This window comes from Danio rerio, chromosome 10 (assembly GCF_049306965.1).
Source record: "Danio rerio strain Tuebingen ecotype United States chromosome 10, GRCz12tu, whole genome shotgun sequence".
Taxonomy (NCBI): domain Eukaryota; kingdom Metazoa; phylum Chordata; class Actinopteri; order Cypriniformes; family Danionidae; genus Danio; species Danio rerio.
Window position 1 is genome coordinate 29,069,373 of NC_133185.1, and position 20,652 is coordinate 29,090,024.

Sequence of the window (20,652 nt, forward strand, 5' to 3'; positions counted from 1 at the left end):
CTCGAAGAGAATATTGATCTCAAAAGCCTGAAGCACCTTTTAAAATGATAATTGATGATAAGGAGTGAATGATTAGTTCATGGTTCTTCTCATAGTGCTGTCTTTGTACCTCAGCAGCTTCCTCATTAAGCATGTGTTATTGACTTATTCCAGCAGCTGATCAATAGTTCAGTAGTCTTTTGGTCAAGCAAGGACTTTGTAGGTGAGATATGTTTCCTTTTTTTATTTAGAAATGACTGTGTGGATAGTTAATGAGAATTGACTGTGTGGTCACTTAGTGTGTTATGGAAATGGTGTTTTATTTTCATTATTTATTGCAGTAAAGCCACAAACCTGGATGCAATCACTGAACTGAACTTAATTTTTTACAATTGCATTTAATTTTCTCAATTTCTACTGTATTTGTCTCCACTTTACTGTGTTACCTCTTAATTTCATTATTTGGGATAATTATATATGATTTTTTTTTAAGTTTTGCAATTGCAATTTTTAACTATTTCTCAAATTTAAACTAATTATTGTTTATGAAATTGTGATTTTTTTTTATTGTAACTATTTCTCATAATGTACTTTCCTCGTATGTAATTGCAAGTTTATTTATCATAATGATATTACATTTTATTAATTTTTGAATTTACATTAAACTTACATTAGACCACATTGTCTGGTCATAATTATAGCATTATTTTTTCCTAAATGCTCCTAGAATAATACATTTGTGACTTTATTTGTTTATCATTCATAATTATGCCATAAAAGACTGGTTTCACACGGCCGCCATTTTTTAAAGCGAAATCGAGGCTGCAGTGGGAAGAAACACGGAAGTATCATTTGGAGTTACATAGGAACGTTGCGTACCTGACTGTATATCTTATTAGCGAATTGAAAGTGACACCATTTATAATTTCACCGCCTTTTTATTGTTCACCGCCAACAATAAAAAGGGATATCAGACCTCATTTTCGGCTAAGTTAAGGGAAATGGCACTAGTTAGCTAACGTTTTCTTTCCCAAACACGTTTTAGATGCCATTTATTAAACTTGACTTAATGAACTGATTCTTTCACTATATTAGACTTGTCACGATACTGAATTAAAAGAAAAAATTGCGTTAACTCCACTGTTTGCTGAGTACAAACACAGACGAGTGATCTGCTTAATGACTTAACTGATCTTCACAGCTGCTTCGCGCTCCAGTGTTCGTATATCTGTGTTTGCACTGGGTAAAGAGGGGTAAACTGATGAGCAGTGAGCACTGGTGAATACTATGGTAAATGAGCGCTGTTTATCAACGCGCTCATCAGCGCGTGAATGTTAACGGGAAATAAACATTTTTAAAACATTAGTACCGGGACAACACTATTACAGACAATACAAGGGTGTGCTACAGAGGACTGCAGTGTTTTATCACTAACCGAGTTACATTGGCTGAAGCAGAAAAGCGTCCCTACAGTGGTTAACTGGTGCCATGAACTGAAGCTTAGGAGGACACTTGAGCTTAGTCATTGCAACGTTTAATGTTTGTTATTTGGTAAATAATTCAGGCATAAGAAATTAATGTTTGCAATTTTAAAAAAGATGTAAATATGTACATATATGAGCAATATCACATGAGTTGCAGTACTGTATATCCCCACTGGTGGTAGGTTTGTGGCGGCTGAGTGCTTAGTGTCCAACCAGTGACGATATACAGCCACATCGCATTGCTACTCGTGTGATATTGGGTTTATACAACAGTTCAATGAAATAATCACATATATAAAAAATAAAATCAAACACAGAGAGTCTAAAAATCCATTTCTATGAGGAACTACTTTCTTTCGCCATTCATTCACATCTGCAGCTGACAGAACAGATCAGAACAGCAGAAACCATTGCTACTTCACCAATGTCACTTAAGAGCAAGTATTTAAATGATTCTCTAGCATAATGTCTAAAGTGATGACAAAACAGGTGATTTTGCTGACCTTTTAAAATTATACAGCTGAATGACATGAAATGCCATCAGTCTTCAGAGTTTCAAGTATTTTTCTGCTGCAATCGTGAAATCACAATAATTGTCCCCGAAAAAGCCAAAGCAGCACCAACCCTACCAGACTGATGTTGTGTTTGCGATTAGAAAAAATTCTAAACACAAGTCGGCATTTCTTCTTTCTTTCTGTTTACTGAACTAATCTGCAGTAACGAAAACAGAAGACACATTTGAAACAAAAAGATGGCCAACCAAAAAGTAACTCAGGGTTATACAAACCTGTCTCTCTAAAATAATAAATATTTTAAATTGGCACTCTCCTTATAAATAAACGGCATAGTTGAATCTAAACAACTATATTCTTGACTAAAAAAGTCTCAAAAGTACCTTATGTTGTCCAACAGCTGCAATATTAGTCAAACTGTAGAGTGTCATCTGCTTGTCGCTGTATATGGATTGTAATACACAAGGGGCTGGACAAGTGCTATTGCTCAAATCAGATTTAAGAACCAGGTAGAACTGTTGTATAGGCAAATTTAAGTTGATTAAGCATAAAACAGTTAAGAAACAAACAAAAAAAAAAATCAAGAGTTGTGTCGTTTCCGCTCATTTAAAATAAATAAGTAGTTTGAACAAACAGCAAATTTATTTTTTTGTGTATTTGATTTTCAGTTTGTGTACACGATTATTGATTCAACTATAAAGCACTGTTTATTTTACTTGCATCTGTACACCTTGTATTTATCAATACTGATTGGCTTATTTTATTTTATGCAGATTCTCTCCCTTACACAATCATTACAATCGCTCTATGATTACAAATTATTTTCAAATAAAGCTATTTCAGTCATCTGGTTACAGTATAGTTAATATCACAGTATGTATCACAGAAAAATAAAGTATTGCAATGCCAGTTTTTTAGAATATTGTGCATCCATAGTGTCAATAAAAACTAGCGCCACCTGCTGGCAACAGGAAATTACATGTTTTATACTATAACAAACTCCTCCTACAAATTTTATTGTATCAGTAACAAATTTGGGTGGTGTTATTTGAAAACTCTAATGATGATGTATAGCAATAATCTAGAGCAGGGGTCACCAATCTTGGTCCTGGAGGGCTGGTGTCCCTGCAGGGTTTAGCTCCAACTTGCTTCAACACACCTGCCTGGATGTTTCACGTATACCTAGTAAGAGCTTGATTAGCTTGTTTAGGTGTGTTTGATTAGGGTTTGAGCTAAAATCTGAAGGACACTGGCCCTCCAGGAACAAGTTTGGTGACCCCTGACCAAGAGTTTTTGTCATGGAAAAGCAAGCTGTTATAATTCAGGCTTATTATGTCCAGTGTGACCCAAATTTCACAGCTTTGATTATAGTACTATACTAAAGACATCTACATGTGAATATCCATTCACAATCATAGCGCCACCTGCTGACACAAGTATAAATGACATAAATAGCTAACATTGTCAGGTATTTTATATTTATGAGCTTAAATTATTATTGCCAGTTGTACTCTGTCATCCAGGTGGTGGTGAGCCCGGGTGCGAGGTCCCCTTAATTGCTGCTTGCAGCTTTAATTTAAAGTGTCCCTTTTCTGTCACGAATCAAGACAAGGAGGATCCAATTGCGAGTGTTTTAATGAACAAAGGACACACGAAAGTTCAAACAAACGAGAGCCACAGACCACAACGAAGACATCAAACAGACCGCGGATGATACTGGGAGACAACAGTCAGGAACAAGGACAACAAGGACAACAACGGACTGATAACCAGCACATACCACAGGAGGAATTTTATAGCCAGCCAAATGAGGTTCAGCTGGAGGATGATAAGTCAGCTGATGGCATCAGCTGATCCTAGCACGCTGTCAACACAAAAGGTAAACAAACACACACCCTCACACATGACAACACACAAGGCATGATACATAACATACAGGAGGAACACACAGATCCATAAACCGTGACAGTACCCTCTCTCCTAAGAGCGCCTCTTGGCGCTCCCAGAAGAGTTTACCTGGCGATTGTAATCATCGATGAGAGAATGATCCAATATGTCCCTTGCAGGAACCCAACTCCTCTCCTCTGGACCGTAACCCTCCCAGTCCACCAAGTACTGGAATCCTCGTCCCCTCCGTCTCGAGTCCAGAATGCGCTTAACCGAATAAACCGTCTCCCCTTCTATGAGACGCGGCGGGGGGGGGAACCGGAGTGGGCGGATTAATGGCCGTATGAAAAACGGGCTTCAATTTAGAGACATGAAAAACGGGATGAATTCTCCTGTACGCTGGAGGAAGTTTGAGGCGGACTGCCACGGGACTAATGATCTTGGTGACAGAAAACGGGCCAATGAATTTAGGTGCAAGTTTGTTACATACGGTGCGGAGAGGAATATTTTTAGATGAAAGCCACACTTTTTGACCGACAACGTAAACGGGAGGCTTAGACCGGTGGCGATCGGCTTTAGCCTTGGTGCGCAAACCTGCTTGAAGGAGGGTCTGTCTGGCCCTATTCCAAGTACGTCGACACCTCTGGACAAAGGCGTGGGCAGAGGGAACCGCGACTTCGGATTCCAGACTGGGAAAAGCAGGTGGCTGGTACCCTAAACTAAACTCAAATGGAGAGAGGCCCGTGGCAGACACTGGTAATGAGTTATGTGCGTACTCAACCCATGAGAGCTGCTGGCTCCAGGAGGATGGATTCTGAGAGACTAAACATCGTAACATGCGTTCAAGATCTTGGTTGGCTCTCTCCGTTTGACCGTTACTCTGAGGATGGAAACCAGAAGAAAGACTAACAGTCGCCCCCATTAAATGACAAAACTCTCTCCAAAATTTAGAGATGAACTGAGGCCCCCTGTCAGAAACCACATCCGTCGGGAGGCCATGAATACGAAAGACATGGTCAATGACAGCAGCCGCTGTCTCTCTGGCTGATGGTAATTTGGGCAGAGGAATAAAGTGAGTGGCTTTCGAAAACCGGTCCACTACGGTCAAAATCACCGTATTCCCGTTGGAGGAGGGAAGACCCGTAACAAAATCTAGCGCAATATGGGACCAGGGTCTCGATGGCACTGACAGCGGCTGAAGAAGTCCAGCGGGGGGGCAATTGGAAGTCTTAGAAACAGCACAAACTGAGCAAGCCAACACAAAATTCCTTATGTCACGAGCCATAACTGGCCACCAGAATCGTTGTTTGATTAGATACAAGGTACGACTCACCCCTGGATGACAGGCCAACTTGGAAGAGTGACCCCAACGGATGACGTCAGACCGTAATTCCTCTGGCACAAATAAACGACTCAGTGGGCATCCAGGCGGAGGCGTTACCCCTTCTAAGGCCATGTGGACCCTCGACTCGATCTCCCAGGTGACAGCAGAGATAAAAAGTCTGCGTGGCACGATGGTCTCAGGAGATGATGCGCGCTCAGAGTGATCAAAAATTCGAGAAAGTGCATCAGGTTTAACATTCTTGGAACCTGGTCGGTACGAGATGGAAAAATCGAAACGTCCGAAAAAAAAGCCCACCGCGTCTGCCTAGAGTTCAATCTTTTGGCGGATTGGATGTACTCCAGATTTTTATGATCGGTCCAAACGATAAAGGGAACCCCCGAACCCTCTAGCCAATGACGCCACTCTTCCAATGCAAGCTTGACGGCCAACAGCTCTCGATTACCAATGTCATAATTTTGTTCAGCATTGTTGAGACGATGAGAAAAATATGCGCAGGGATGCATCTTGCCGTCCGAGGAAGAGCGCTGGGACAGGATAGCACCGACCCCCACCTCTGATGCGTCAACCTCCACCACGAACTGCCGTGATGGATCAGGGGCAATAAGAATAGGTGCTGAAACAAAGCAGCTTTTCAGACGATCAAACGCAACTTGCGCTGCATTGGACCACCTGAACGGAGTCTTGAGGGAGGTTAAGGCAGTCAGAGGCGCGGCGAGCTGGCTGAAGTTGCGAATGAAACGCCGGTAAAAGTTGGCAAAACCAAGAAACCTCTGCAGGGCCTTGCGGGAATCTGGGGTTGGCCAATCTACCACAGCCTGAACTTTCTCTGGATCCATGCGCATCCCCTCGACTGACACGATATGTCCCAGAAAAGGAACAGACTGTGCATGAAAAACGCATTTCTCCGCCTTGACATAAAGCCCATTCTCTAGCAGCCTCTGAAGCACTCGCCTGACGTGTTGAACGTGTTCCTGGAGAGAATGAGAAAATATCAGTATGTCATCCAGGTAAACATAAATAAACTGATCTAGCATATCTCTCAACACGTCATTCACGAGTGCTTGGAAGACTGCAGGGGCGTTGGACAGACCGAAAGGAAGAACACAATATTCGAAGTGCCCCCTGGGGGTATTAAAGGCAGTCTTCCATTCATCGCCTTCTCGAATGCGGACCAAATGGTAAGCGTTGCGGAGGTCTAATTTCGTGAAAAAGGATGCCCCCTGCAGACGTTCGAAGGCAGAAGACATCAGCGGCAAAGGATATGTATTCTTTACCGTGATAGCGTTCAGCCCTCGGTAGTCTATACAAGGACGTAGGGAGCCATCTTTCTTTTTCACGAAAAAAAACCCCGCCCCTGCTGGTGATGAAGAAGGGCGGATGATCTTGGCTGCTAGAGAATCAGAAATATATTTCTCCATGGCCTCCCTCTCTGGAACAGAGAGCGAATAAAGTTTGCCTTTAGGCGGAGACGTACCTGGCAATAACTCTATAGCACAGTCATAGGGACAATGTGGAGGCAGAGAAGCAGCTCGAGACTTACTGAACACTCTCTTCAGGTCGAGGTACTCCTTGGGCACGTTTGACAGATCCATGTGTTCTTCCTGAAAAACAGAACGAGACACAGAAGAACAGGCAGACAACAAACACGTAGCATGACAGCTCTCACTCCAAGATATTACAGATTCCTGTCTCCAGTTAATATGTGGATTGTGTATTACCAGCCAAGGATGCCCAAGGACTACTGGAGTGACAGGAGCTTCTGTTAAAAAAAAAATGAATAATTTCAGAGTGGTTACCAGAGGTGATCTCACTTATTGGACCAGTTGAATGAGTAATGGACGGAAGAGAAGAACCATTAAGAGCATGAACAGATATAGGTTGGGGGAGAGAAATCACAGGAAGTCTGAGTTTTTTTACTAAAGCAGAGTCAATAAAATTTCCCTCCGCCCCAGAGTCAATAATTGCTTGAGTACTAAAATCGCCAGATGACCACTCCAACATAACATTCAAAAGAGTAGCTGCAAGGGAAGATTTGTTCAAAGATACTCCACCCGTCAGTAAACTCTTTTCTACTGACGGGCTCTGGCTTTTACCCTGAATCGCGATGTGATCAACACCACCGCTGTGAAACACCAGGTCCTCGCTGCGGCGTCTGCGCTTTTCCTCCAGCGACAGCCTAGAGCGGCCCATCTGCATGCCTTCGGGATCCGCGAGGGGCGTGGCCTCCTGCCCCGGAACTACCGTGACAGCCGGAAAAGGTGATCTCACCAGAGCGTGCGTGCGTCGCGTGTTTCTCTCCCTGAGCTGAAGACGAGAATCCACACGAATGGCCAGATCAATGAGTTCGTCGAGGGTCTTAGGAAGATCCAGGGTAAATATTTTATCCTTTATCTGGTCTGCCAGCCCATGGAGAAAGACGTCCCACTGCGCCTGCGCGTTCCATTCGCTCTCGGCCGCCAGGGTGCGGAACTCAATGGAGTAGTCAGCGACACTCCGTTGCCCCTGCTGCAACTCTGTAAGCGCCCGTGCCGCCTCTCTGCCCGCCAAACCTCGATCGAATACCTTTTTAAGCTCTGTCGAAAAGGTGTCAAATGAAGAGCAGCATGGGAGTTTCCTCTCCCACACAGCAGTTCCCCACTGCGCCGCTCTCCCGGTGAGAAGCGTGATGACAAACGCCACTTTCGATTCCTCCGTGGAAAACGAGGAAGGCTGCAGGGAAAAGTACAATGAGCACTTCGCTAAAAAGGCTCGACAAAACTCAGGCTCTCCAGAGTAGAGCGCTGGAGGTGGAAGGCGAGGCTCGGAAAATCCGGCATAGATGGACTAAGGTTAGCTGCAACAGGCTGCTGAAGACCGACAGCATGAAGACGTTGCAACCGTGTTGTGAGATCAGAGATCTGGGTGACAAGCGCCTGGACAGCGCGACTGATGGTGACCATCTGATCATCATGTCTGTTCATGCGTGTGGTAGCGTGTGCAACAACTTCAGCCAGGCCGGAGATACTCGCTGGATCCATGTTTGATCAGTCCGTTCTGTCACGAATCAAGACAAGGAGGATCCAATTGCGAGTGTTTTAATGAACAGAGGACACTCGAAAGTTCAAACAAACGAGAGCCACAGACCACAACGAAGACATCAAACAGACCGCGGATGATACTGGGAGACAACAGTCAGGAACAAGGACAACAAGGACAACAACGGACTGATAACCAGCACATACCACAGGAGGAATTTTATAGCCAGCCAAATGAGGTTCAGCTGGAGGATGATAAGTCAGCTGATGACATCAGCTGATCTTAGCACGCTGTCAACACAAAAGGTAAACAAACACACACCCTCACACATGACAACACACAAGGCATGATACATAACATACAGGAGGAACACACAGATCCATAAACCGTGACAGTTTCATCTTGCAATGTGAATCCGCTTTTCGTATTTTAAAACTGAACTTACAATTGCTGTACATTTATACAGTATATGTATATTTTATGCTCTGAGGCAGAAACATATTACTTTAACTGCACTTTCATTACATGCTCATTCCCTTCAAAAAGGAACCATAGTATTGTTGTAATTTCATGGTATTTTAATTCGCAATATGACTTTAAATAAAGTACAGTACCATGATGCTAATATGATGAATAAATGTATTAAAAAAATACCAGTACTCTCAAAAAACAAAACAGTATGTAATGATAAAATATATAAAACATCCAAGTAATAAAGTATTTTTTTGTCGGTTTATAAACTGGCAGACCTGCTTTAAAATACTCGCACTCACAGTTGCTGCACTACATCAGCGAGTACATGAAGTGTGGGTGTGTTTGCTATCGATGCATCTACACCTTTCTCAGAGTTAGTGAATCCATACGGATGGGTGAAAAGGCCAAGTCGTTCCCTCTGGGAAAAGAAGCTGTTTACTAGAATTCAAGATCGCAGCAAAATGTTGTCTGTCCTCTCGCAGTGACACTACTTATATCTGTATGACCGGCGGACGCTCTCCTGCCTGACCATCCCCCCAATATATCACATCCTTCCCTTTTCTATTTATCCCTCTGCCTTTTTTGTAATTATCTCTCCCTGAGACCCAGAGGCAGTGTCATAGGAAATCCCTACTTCCAATTTGGCGTGAGATTGCGTTTTGACATGGCTCATATTATATGGTTTCAATTTCACAGTGGGTTTGAAAAGAGAGCGAGTGAGAGAAAGAGAGAGAGAAAATTTGGGTCTGGGGGAGCTGGTTCTTGAGCTGGGCTGCAGGTGGGGTAAGCATATTGCGCTGGCGCTGGTCCTTTATTGATTTATTTATGTATATTCCCTTTCTGCTCTCCATTAGAGTATGTAATGTGAAAAGAGATACACAGAGGCGTACGGGGCAGAACGGCAGAAATTACCCACAACAAATCAGTATCTCTTTTCAGTGCTTTTGAGAGAGGGGGGTCATGCAGTCTTGCGTGGCTTTTTTCCCAGAAACTGAATGAAGAGTCTGAGGGAGTTGGTAAAGTCAGCTGTGGTTATGCAGCTCTGCGTTTTCGCTAGACTCTGCCTCCGCATTTATTCAGCTGTTGAAGCCATGGATGAATGAAGTTGCTTTTAAAGAGTATGTAAATATACTGTGCCTTGCAGAAGTATGCAGATTCCTAGTCTGTTTTGAGAGAATCTGCATGCAAATGTAGATGGTAGTTTTATTTAAACATTGAAAAGTTCATTTTAAAAGGTTCATGTATCTAGTTTAGACCTATATATAAATATATATAGGCTGCCTGGCCAAAAAAGTTGATGTTTAGATTTGGGAAGTGCTTCAGAGTCTACAGTCAAACCACAAATTATTCAGACACTACACATATATTTAAAATTGTTTTTACTAGTGCATGCAGAACACCATTTATTTTATGTAAATGTGCTGGAAAAGTTGGCGGTTCATTCCACTGTGGTAACCCCTGTTAAATAACGGGACTAAGCCAAAGGAAAATTAATGAATGAATGAATCAATCAATGAATGAATCAATGAATTTTTGGTTGATTGTGATCCACTAATTGCTATTAAATTTATTTAACAATACCAAGATTAATTGGTTCAGACAGTTTAACTGCAGAGATTGTCTAAAACTGTAATAATTTGAGAAGTGTTGAAGATGTCTAAATCAGTTTTGATTCTAATGGATTATCTGGAATGTTGGAGAGGATGAGAATGGATAATTGGAAGTTTATTGCAATCATTAGATTTGTTGGAACCACTGATGCAGTGTGCAGCTTTTTATTTATTAAGCAACAGTGTCAGATGATGTACCCCATGGTCATATTTCAGTATTATTGGATGTTTATTGTAGTGAATAGATTAGTTGGTAAAAATGATTTTAACCATAACTGATGGAGTGTGTAGCTTTTTATATTTCTTAAACTACCATGTCAGATGATGTACAGTATGCCGTGGTTATATTCCAGTATGCCAAATATCAGTTTTCATTGGGCTCTTGTAGTATATGAAGCTTTTATTTTTCACAAATGAAAAACCCAAAAATGTTCCCCATTGAACATTGTTGGTACTGCAAAATAGTGGTTCCCCTTGTGAGAGTGGTTTACACTCTTTAGTGTGGTATTATATTGACAATCATATGCAATGCCACAAAGTTTATTTCCATTAAGAGTTGCATTAGTTTTGCCTGATATCTGCCAGTACTGCCAGTAGATGCACATCACCATAAATATAGTAGAGCTTAAATGTTACTTCAACACTATCTACAAAAATAAATAAATACAAAATACATTTCATGATCAATATTTTATAACCGTATACTGGTACATTAAGTTTATATTTCAGCTCTCGTGTATGGAAACCAGTAGAAGTAGCAGTAATGGGAGAGACAGTTGTGTCAAAGCTTTGAATTATTTCGATAAATTGTAAATGCAACCAAAGCGTTCTATCATTTTAATAATCTATAAAATGCAATGAGCTAATTGTTAAGTAAAACAAAATATTAAGTCTCTTTGTGCAACATACAGTATATACAATTGATTATTTAGTGTGTTTTTTTATATCATTGTGACTCTGAAATCCAGTGAAATAGGTTTTTCTGGTTGTATTAGAGGAAAAGAATGCAAACCAACTAATAATAAATTAATGAATAAATATTACTGCTGTTTGCACAGATTTATTCAGAGCTGAGCTGCAAATATGGGTCTCAATTGCAACTGACTTCAATATTTGCAAAATCTTACAGATAAAATCCCACAGTTAAAGGTTCATTATTCAGTCTGGGGATTCTCAAACAGCTCTAAAAAATAAAACTTAAACAGCATTTAAAAAAAACAAATCTTAAAGAAAGCCAATTCACAAAGTAAATGCACACATTTAGGCCTGTTGTGAGATAATGACTTACACAACCTGACTTGAATTAAGCAAGCAAATGTTTGGTCATAATAATTATTGTCACTCTTTTATATGTATATATATATATATATATATATATATATATATATATATATATATATATATATATATATATATATATATATATATATTTTTTTTTTTTTTTTTTTTTTACTGAACATTTATTGTGCTTTTATTTTGTTGTGGCTTTTGCATGTGTTTGTGTTTAGAGCGGTGTTCATCAAAGCACAATAATCATTTCAAAGCAGCTTTAAAACATTATTGAAACATTAGAGTCGGACAGTATATAGTTGACCTGCAGTTATACAGTATGTGTATATAGTGTTTTTTCCAATATGTTGATGTCTATGTGTATGATACATGTTAAAAGAAGTGTATTTGTTTGTTAAATGTTTGTTGTCCTCAAAGTCCTCATAGGGTTGCCATTTAGTTTGTGAATATCCTCGATATTTACCAATACTTTATGTATTTTGTATTAAGAACTCCTAGAAACCCCAATTCAGCAAAAAATTGTTATTATTGGTGTTTTATCGATCTTGTTTTTTTTATTTTAGAAATTAATTAAATGAAATGTATAATTTTGGAAAAGTGTTCAACACGGCGGTAAAATTTACCCTCATATTATTATTATTATTAAATATAAGATTTGGTGGATTTTCACATTAAATAAAGTCATGAAATTAACCTGATAAACTTATTTTATTTCATATAATTTAACCCCAAAAAGAGAAAAATTACATTTCACATTTAAAAATCTGAGGCGGCATGGTGGCTCAGTGATTAGCACGGTCACCTTACAGCAAGAAGGTTGAGTCCCGACAGGGTCAGTCGGCATTTCTATTGGGAGTTTGCATGCTCTCTCCATTTTCGCGTGGGTTTCCACCTTGTGCTCCAGTTTCACCCACAGTCCAAAGACATGCGGTATAGGTAAATTAAATAAAGTGAAACTGACCGCAGTGTGTGTGTATATGGATGTTTTCTAGTACTGGGTTGTAGCCGGAAGGGCATCCGCTGCATAACATATGTGCTAGATAAGTTGGCAATTCATTTCACTGTGGCAACCCCAGATGAATAAAGGGACTCAGCCAAAGGAAAATGAATTTATTGAATTTGGGATAAGAGTCCAAGTTTAAGCTACTTGTTCTAGAGACGTTTGTGTGTGGAGAGAAAAAAAAAACTGTCAATGAAAAGAAACATGCGAAAACTGTCACAAGAAGGTCAACAATCACTTTAAGGAGCTCCACAGTTCAAGAATGGAGTAAAAGCGCCTCAACAAATCATATCAAGAGCTCTTTATAGCACTTGTATGAATGGGCTTTTCCAAAGAAGCCACTTAAAAATATTCTTGTGAACACACATGGAGTTTGCAATTGTTTTTATAGTAGCGAGCAACCTGTCTGACTCGCACATAAACAGCCATCTACTCATTGATTCCCATCCATTTTCCTTCAGATTTGTCCCTTATTTATCAGTGATCACCACAGCGGAATGAACCACCAACTTATCCAGCACATGACATGTTTTACGTAGCAAATGCAACCCAGTACTGTAAAACCACTCTTTTCATTTATTCGCTTTTCATTTAAAGCGTTAGCTAAGATCAATGTTAAAATATGCTCACCATTTAACTTTGTGATGTTTCCAAACATGTAAGTCTAAAGCATTCATCCTCAGATCATAAAGATATTTTTTCAAACAACAATAAGAGAAAATGCTAAACTAGCTTAGACTTGTCATATATATTGCTGCTCTCTGGTGATTTGAAGTGTTTTTTTAGAATCATTTGTCAGTCGCTTTGAATTAAAGCACCATCGATCACTGAACATAAATATAAAGTTACCCACCTGCTCATTGGTGCGCAGATGTGTCATGTTATGCTCAAGAATGAACCCCATTGGTTCATGCATCAATCAAGCACACTTGAGCTTCTGTTACCAAATCTGAATGCTGTAAACATTGTTTGCTGATCAGACTTTATATGTGAATAAAAGTCCTCATTCCGCATTGAAGGCGATCGAATTCTTATGTATTTTTAATTACTGAATGTGAGCAAATAATGAGTTTTTTTTTAATTTGTTGACAATGTAACGTTTATTCTATTCAGCCTTGTCATATAAAGTATCATCGTATATTCCCAGACAGATAGCTCTGATAAAAACATTCAAATTTTTTTTTATGTTTTTCACTTTTTTTTCACTTTTAGCTTTTAATCTTATTTCATAAGCATAAACCCAAATTACAAAAAAAATAGGTCAGTGGCTATTAATAATTAATTATGTTTTCCTTCAGATTCCTGGGAAAAACAGTCTTACCCTTTCACGCAGAATGAGCATGGGAAATGGGAACTTTATCTCCCTCCGAAACTGGACACATCTCCTGCCATCGAGCACCTGACCAAACTCAAGGTACCAATCACATTATGCCATCATGTTATATGTAAATCCTACTTGGTATATTGTAAAGTACGTAATATTGTAAAGTACGTATATAAACTATACCAAAAACACTATCTGAAATAAATGTTTAAAATATACCATGCCAATGGAACAGTGCACAGTTTACAAAATAACCAATGAATAACAAAGACTCTTTATTTTATGGAAAATACAATGATCAAATTTTGAGAACAGCAATGATTTTAACTGTAGTAATTGTACATTTCCAAAGGTTATAGCAGTCATAAATGTGCAGGATATAAATCATTAGCCTGTTCAGAGGTGAACTGCTGACCAATTCCAGCTGCATTTTTAAACCGATTGCTCATTGAGATTCTTCACATTATCCTGACCTCTCCTGCATTTGTCATTCGTGGCCGACCAGGTGACTTGAATGAGTTAGTGACATTTTAAAGGTGCGGTGTTGTATAAATCAGATTTGTAAGGGCCAGCTTATATATGGCTGAAAGGGTCATTCCTTTTGCCTTCATCTGGACACCATAATATTGGTGGGTTTGAGCAAAACAAGGTTTGCCAAGTAATTAAGGAACTTACCAACACCAGAGGAATCAGGAAGTGTTCTCTAATTTTAATATCTCAATATTTAATTAGTTTGTTTTAGAATACAGGTAACTCATAAAATATGCTTTAAAAATATCCCTTTTACTCCAGTTAGACTAAAACTAAACAAGGACCTATAGGGAAGCCTGGGGCACAAAGTAACGCGGGGTTAAATGTAACACAGGGTTAAATGTAACACAGAGTTTTAAGGTTTTTGCTCAGGGTTAACCATGGCATGCTTCCGAGGTTTTCACCACAGTTTCAGTAGATGTATTCCTGCCAATTGTTGGAAAAAGTTTGGTGAAATTTGGATGAGAAACACAGGAGAAACCATTTTTTGTAGCATAAAAGTATTTTTAAGTATAGTACATATTTTTTTTATTAAAAAAAAATTGAAAATCAAAAGTAAAAGTATGTTAGGGAAATTGTATATTGTTGCGACTTCCGTCTTGTAGGCTAAAAGATGAAACCATTTTGAAAGATGTAAGAAACCCAGTGACTGCTAGCCAGTTTTGACACCAATTAAACCAAAATAATAATAATAATAATAATAATAAAAAAAAAAATATATATATATATATATATATATATATATATATTTTTTTTTTTTTTTTTTAAGTGTAACGTTGAGAATTTTTTAAATAAAAATGTTTTTTAATAAAAATTTTTTATAGAAAAAAAATATTTTATTGTTAATAATGCAAATAAATGCATTGTGTAATGATGGATAAATGGATAATAATGCAAATTATTCCTGAATGCAAATAGATTCAAATGTGTCTATCCAATAAACAAATAAATAAATAAATAAATAAATAAATAAATAAATAAATAAACATACTGTACTATGTAGAACACAGGTGTCAAACTCAGTTCCAAAAGGGCCGCAACTCTGCACAGTTTAGTTCCAACCCTAATTAAACACACCTGATCAAACTAATTGAGTCCTTCAGGCTTGTATGAAACCTACAGGTAAGTGTGTTGGAGCAGGGTTGGAACTAAACTGTGCAGGGCTTCGGCCCTCTAGGAATTGAGTTTGACACCCCTGATGTAGAATAACAAAATTAGCCAATTACTGAGGAAATATAGCTACTATTTAAAGTAAACTGAATTTAAATTAATGGTGTAAAATCTGCTTTTGTAAGCATGTGTTACAACTAACCCTCTGTCTGTTACAACTTGCCCCGCAGGCGGGGTAAATAGTAAAATTTTTGCTCCTGGCACTTTTGGCAATACTGCACAGAAACCATAGGTCCGGTGATCATACAACCAGTGCTCATTTGTTGGAGAAGCTTGTGTGTTGTAAAAAAAAATGGTTTGTCTAACCCCATTACTTTGTTCATATTTTGACCAAAACCAAAAAGTGTTACTTTGTGCCCCGCTCTCCCCTAGACATGTAGAAAACTGTAGGTTTCTAGCAACCATAAGCATATAGATGGCTTGGCTATAACAAGTTTAGATTTGCGCTGTTAATGAAAATTTAAAACACATTATTAAATAGCCCAAAACTAAACTTGTCATCTTTCATTTATATCCATTTTTAATAGCATATTTAAGTTTTAAGGTAGGCTATATAGCCAGTTTTATTCAGTGCATGATTGACTGCTTCTTCAAATACACAGAATATACTTATTTGTCAATGAAATAAACATGCATGGCCATTTTTCAAAAAATAGCCTATTTATTTTATGTATATATATTATGTAAATATGTTATATTTATTTACCATATACGCTAGTAAATTATATGTAATGTGTAATGTAATGTAATGTGTATTTATATAGCGCATTTATTGTGTATGGCCATACACCCAAAGCGCTTCACAATCATGAGGGGGGGTCTCTCCACACCACCACCAGTGTGCAGCATCCACTTGGATGATGCGACGGCTGCCACAGGACAACGGCGCCAGTGCGCTCACCACACACCAGCTATTGGTGGAGTAGAGGGACAGTGATAGAGCCAATTCGGTAGAGAGGGGATGATTGGGAGGCCATGATGTTAAGGGCCGATAGAGGGACTTTGGCCAGGACACCGGGGTTACACCCCTGCTCTTTCACGAGAAGTGCCTTGGGATTTTTTAATGACCACAGAGAGTCAGGACCTCGGTTTAACGTCTCATCCGAAAGACGGCGCCCACTGACAGTATAGTGTCCCCTTCACTTTTACTGGGGCATTAGGACTCACACAGACCACAGGTTGAGCGCCCCCTGCTGGCCTCACTAACACCACTTCCAACAGCAACCTAGTGTTCCCTAGTGGTCTCCCATCCAGGTACTGACCAGGCTCAGCCCTGCTTAGCTTCAGTGAGTAACCGGTCTTGGGCTGCAGGGTGACATATTTTTTATATATATGATATATTTTTTATTTATTTAAACTATATTAAATTAAATTACAGCCTGTCGTTTTGGCTTTAAAAGTTTATTGATGACTAATCAAGGAACATGTAACTGAGCTCTGTAAAAGTTTTGTATGTAGGCCTACAGTCAAAAATGTAATATTAGAGCCATGGCTGTGGCGAGTGGGCAATACTGTGTCTAAAAAAACTATTTCTCTTATTAGAAAACAGTAAGCACAATTATCCCAGGTGAATCATTGTATTAGATTTTAGCAAATATAAACAAAACATGAAGAAAGCACCTCCACCTTCCACGGAAAAGCAGTCAAGCCCTCCGCCTTCAGAATTGGCCACTACTGAGAATGAAGCTCGGCTGCCCCCTACTGGTTATTAGGGATGTCCCGAAACAACATTTTAACTTCCGATACGATACCGATATTGCAGCCTTTAGTAAGAACCAATACCGATATAAATCTGATATCAGCACAAATGATGAATACTTTACTTTTACCTATTTCTTTGAGTGGAATGTAAGAAGGGCTAAATTAAACTGAGAACAGAAGTCAGCAACAGTAAGTATGAAAAAAAAAACAATTTATTAGCTATTGGTTGCATAAATGTGAACCTTTTACATAAGAATATATATAAGAGTTAAAGAATAAATATGAAGATACTGAAAAATATCTTAATTGAATAAACAAAAATATACATTTCTTAAAGTGCAAAATACTAATTAAAGGTCACTTTAGTTATTTATTTTTTACCATCAGCAAATGGTAGAAACACAAGAGAAAAAAATATTGTTAATTGAACAACTTCTAAAGGTTGAGTGTCCAAAGTTTCAATTTCACACACAGCTTTTTGATGAATATGTGATCCGGTTTCGAGCTGAAAAATATCTTTCACACAGGGGAGCAGATGTAAGTTTTTGTTAAATTTATAAAATGTGCAGTATGGTTAGTACAAACATTTACATGATCAGATCCATTTAATCTGTATTTGTATCATAAGAAGATTATGGCTGTATCAATGTTCCCAAACCTTATTAATTTTATAATAAAATACATTGAACATATTATCTTTAACAAGCATACTTGCAGTAGATGGATTGAAACACTCCTTTTCTCCACAGCACATAAAACAATGTGACTTTTAAGAATAATTTTATTTATCAAAATTCATTTTATTTGCATAATATATTGCACAGATTCCACCCTACTGCCCACATGGGAAAAGTATGACAATGTAAATAGAGACAGAACTGCAAACTCATGTGCAAAGCTGACACTGTTTATCTGAGCACTTTATCTTTCTGGCCTTTTTAAAGAAGAGTTAAACATGGGAACGCCTCAAATTAGTAATACCATTCTTTCTTTTAAACTGTAATGGCCCTTGGCAACAGAATGATTTCTTATTCTTATTTAACAGACAATTAAAACAACAAAGATGTTTACCATTTAACATCTTTTACATGACACTGTGTCTTTTTAGTGTGTTCAAGTAAAAAATGAACTAAAAAATAAGAAATCCACTATTTCACTCCTACTATCCATGTGCACCACTGACAGGTCAAATCTGCTCCCTCCCTCATGTTCTCTCTCTCTCTCTCTCTCTCCCTCTCTCTCTTTCTCTCTCTCTCGCTCTCGTCTTTGTGCTGCTGAGAGATTGAGATGCACCGGCCAAAGTTTGCGGATGAAGTAATGCATAAACTTCGCTAAAGAAAACGAAAGCAGAATCCGGGACATGTTAGACAATTTAGAAATCCTGACTGAATGCATTTTTTAAAGACCCAAATAGAGGACATGTCCAGGAAAAAGAAAATGTATTGTCACCCTAAATAATGAGCTGGAACAGTCTATTTAGTAAAAGGCTTTTCTTCTCTGCGTGTCCTCGCGTTCTACTCAAAGCTTAAGTCAGAAGAGGTGTCCTGCGCATCTCTGTGGGTCTGCAGCAGCAGAGCACGCGAGTCTGTGAGTATTTGTCGCTGAGGTAAAGTCTTCTGTGTTGGAAGCGCTGGTGTTAATAGCCTCAGCGTGTGCTACCGTCACAATAGATTTCTATCGTAATACACCATAACTTAGTGTGAAGAGCATGTTAAATCTTAAAGAGACTTTGCTAGCAAGCAGTGTTGTGATCACGTGGGCTTTGCACGCTGGCTCTGGACGCTGCTGGATAGAATAGCTGTAACGGAATTTAGAACGTATCGGACTGCTTATATCAAAGATTTTTAACGCAGTCTGATATAGTTTTTTGGACTGATATCGGACGAATTTCCGATATCAATATCGGATCTGACATCGCTACTGGTAATGTATTTCCTGAGTCAGAGAAAGTGGTGCAGCTAACCGCGGCTTGTCCTGGCATACTGAAATGCACATTTCTAAAGGCCACATCTGTAATACACATGAATAAATGACTACAAATATGAAGTCAGATCTGTGTATTTGTTCACTAGTCTAGTTTAGGCTTTTGATTTTCATTGACAGCCCAAATTCAGCCTTGTTTTAGCTAAAACCATCTTTAAACATCAATTAGATGTCTATTAAACAAAAAATGGTTGGGGAATGTTATTTAACGTTATTTTAATGTAATTATACAAAGTTATTTAAATCAAAATGTGATCCTAAGTGTTGCAGCTCTTTCATTTCTGGAATTTAAAGTCTGTTTTATTGGCTGCAGTTTTCATCTTCACATCTTGTGAGGTAAAATTGGATTAGTGAAAGGCTGTGTGTCTTTTCAGCCCGATTAGAAGCTGTTAGTCGCTCTGCTAAGGCAGAACGGGATCTTGGCTCTTTCTGTCCCAATAGACCGATGGTCATTGGCAGGTTTGGGTGGCATTTGTGGGGCAAAGCTGCTTGACTTGGCTCTTAGGGTTAATCTGGGGTTGATGGGAAGAGGGAGCAGATGGGGACATTGAGTGCCCAACAAGTTCCCATTTGCCAGAGTTGGCGGGGTACACATGTCCAGCACAGTTTGCCGCAGTGCCATGTTATGGGTTTTGAAGCACCCTGACTCCGCCAGACACCGGAGGTTGATCCGATCACATTAGTCCTGCTTCAGCTGAGCTCAGAGCAACCACAGTTCATTTTCCACCTCCAGCCCTTTATAACATGTGCCTGGGTGGCTTTTTAAGATGATTGTTTTAGTTACACTATAGTGAGCTGTAGTCTCTTGGTTAGCGATGCAAACTGCAAGGGTAACATGTTATTTATTAGGGAATATTGGATTTCTTTTTATGTAGTGTAGTGATAATTGGATTTATCAAATATTAAAATCAATATTTTAGGATTGATATTAATATTGATACTTTAGCCTCATGCGGGGCACCAAATAATGTAGAAAAAACAGATAAATAGCAGGGCACTAGACAGCTTTCCACTGTCAAAATAGTTAAAAATAAAATAATGTTAATTAAAATATACAAATGAGGAGTTTATTATCTGGCCAAATCTGAAGGATAAGGAGATCCTTTTACCTGTACAGCCCTTTACTGTATTATCAACGCAAGGAAGACACAACTGTAATAAATGTGTATTTATTAACAAAATAGGAAACAAGGTTAACTAAATTACTAAATGTACAATAAATGAGGTACATAGGCGAGTGATGAAGGTGATTAAGTCAAGGTAAGGCAAACCTTATTCTACAATAACAAAGAACTGAGGAAGTTTTTGTTATTAATGAATATCAATTGCGAACATGTAATTAATTAG

General features: G+C 38.7%; 1 protein-coding gene across 1 annotated transcript in view; it reads left to right on the plus strand.

The window, feature by feature from the left end:
- gbe1a (glucan (1,4-alpha-), branching enzyme 1a) overlaps positions 1-20,652 on the plus strand; it is a 255,017-nt gene that overhangs the window by 38,552 nt on the left and 195,813 nt on the right. Inside the window, exon 3 of the mRNA XM_021479344.3 lies at positions 13,895-14,010. Coding sequence (XP_021335019.2) covers positions 13,895-14,010 — 116 coding nt within the window. The remainder of the gene's footprint in view (positions 1-13,894; positions 14,011-20,652) is intronic.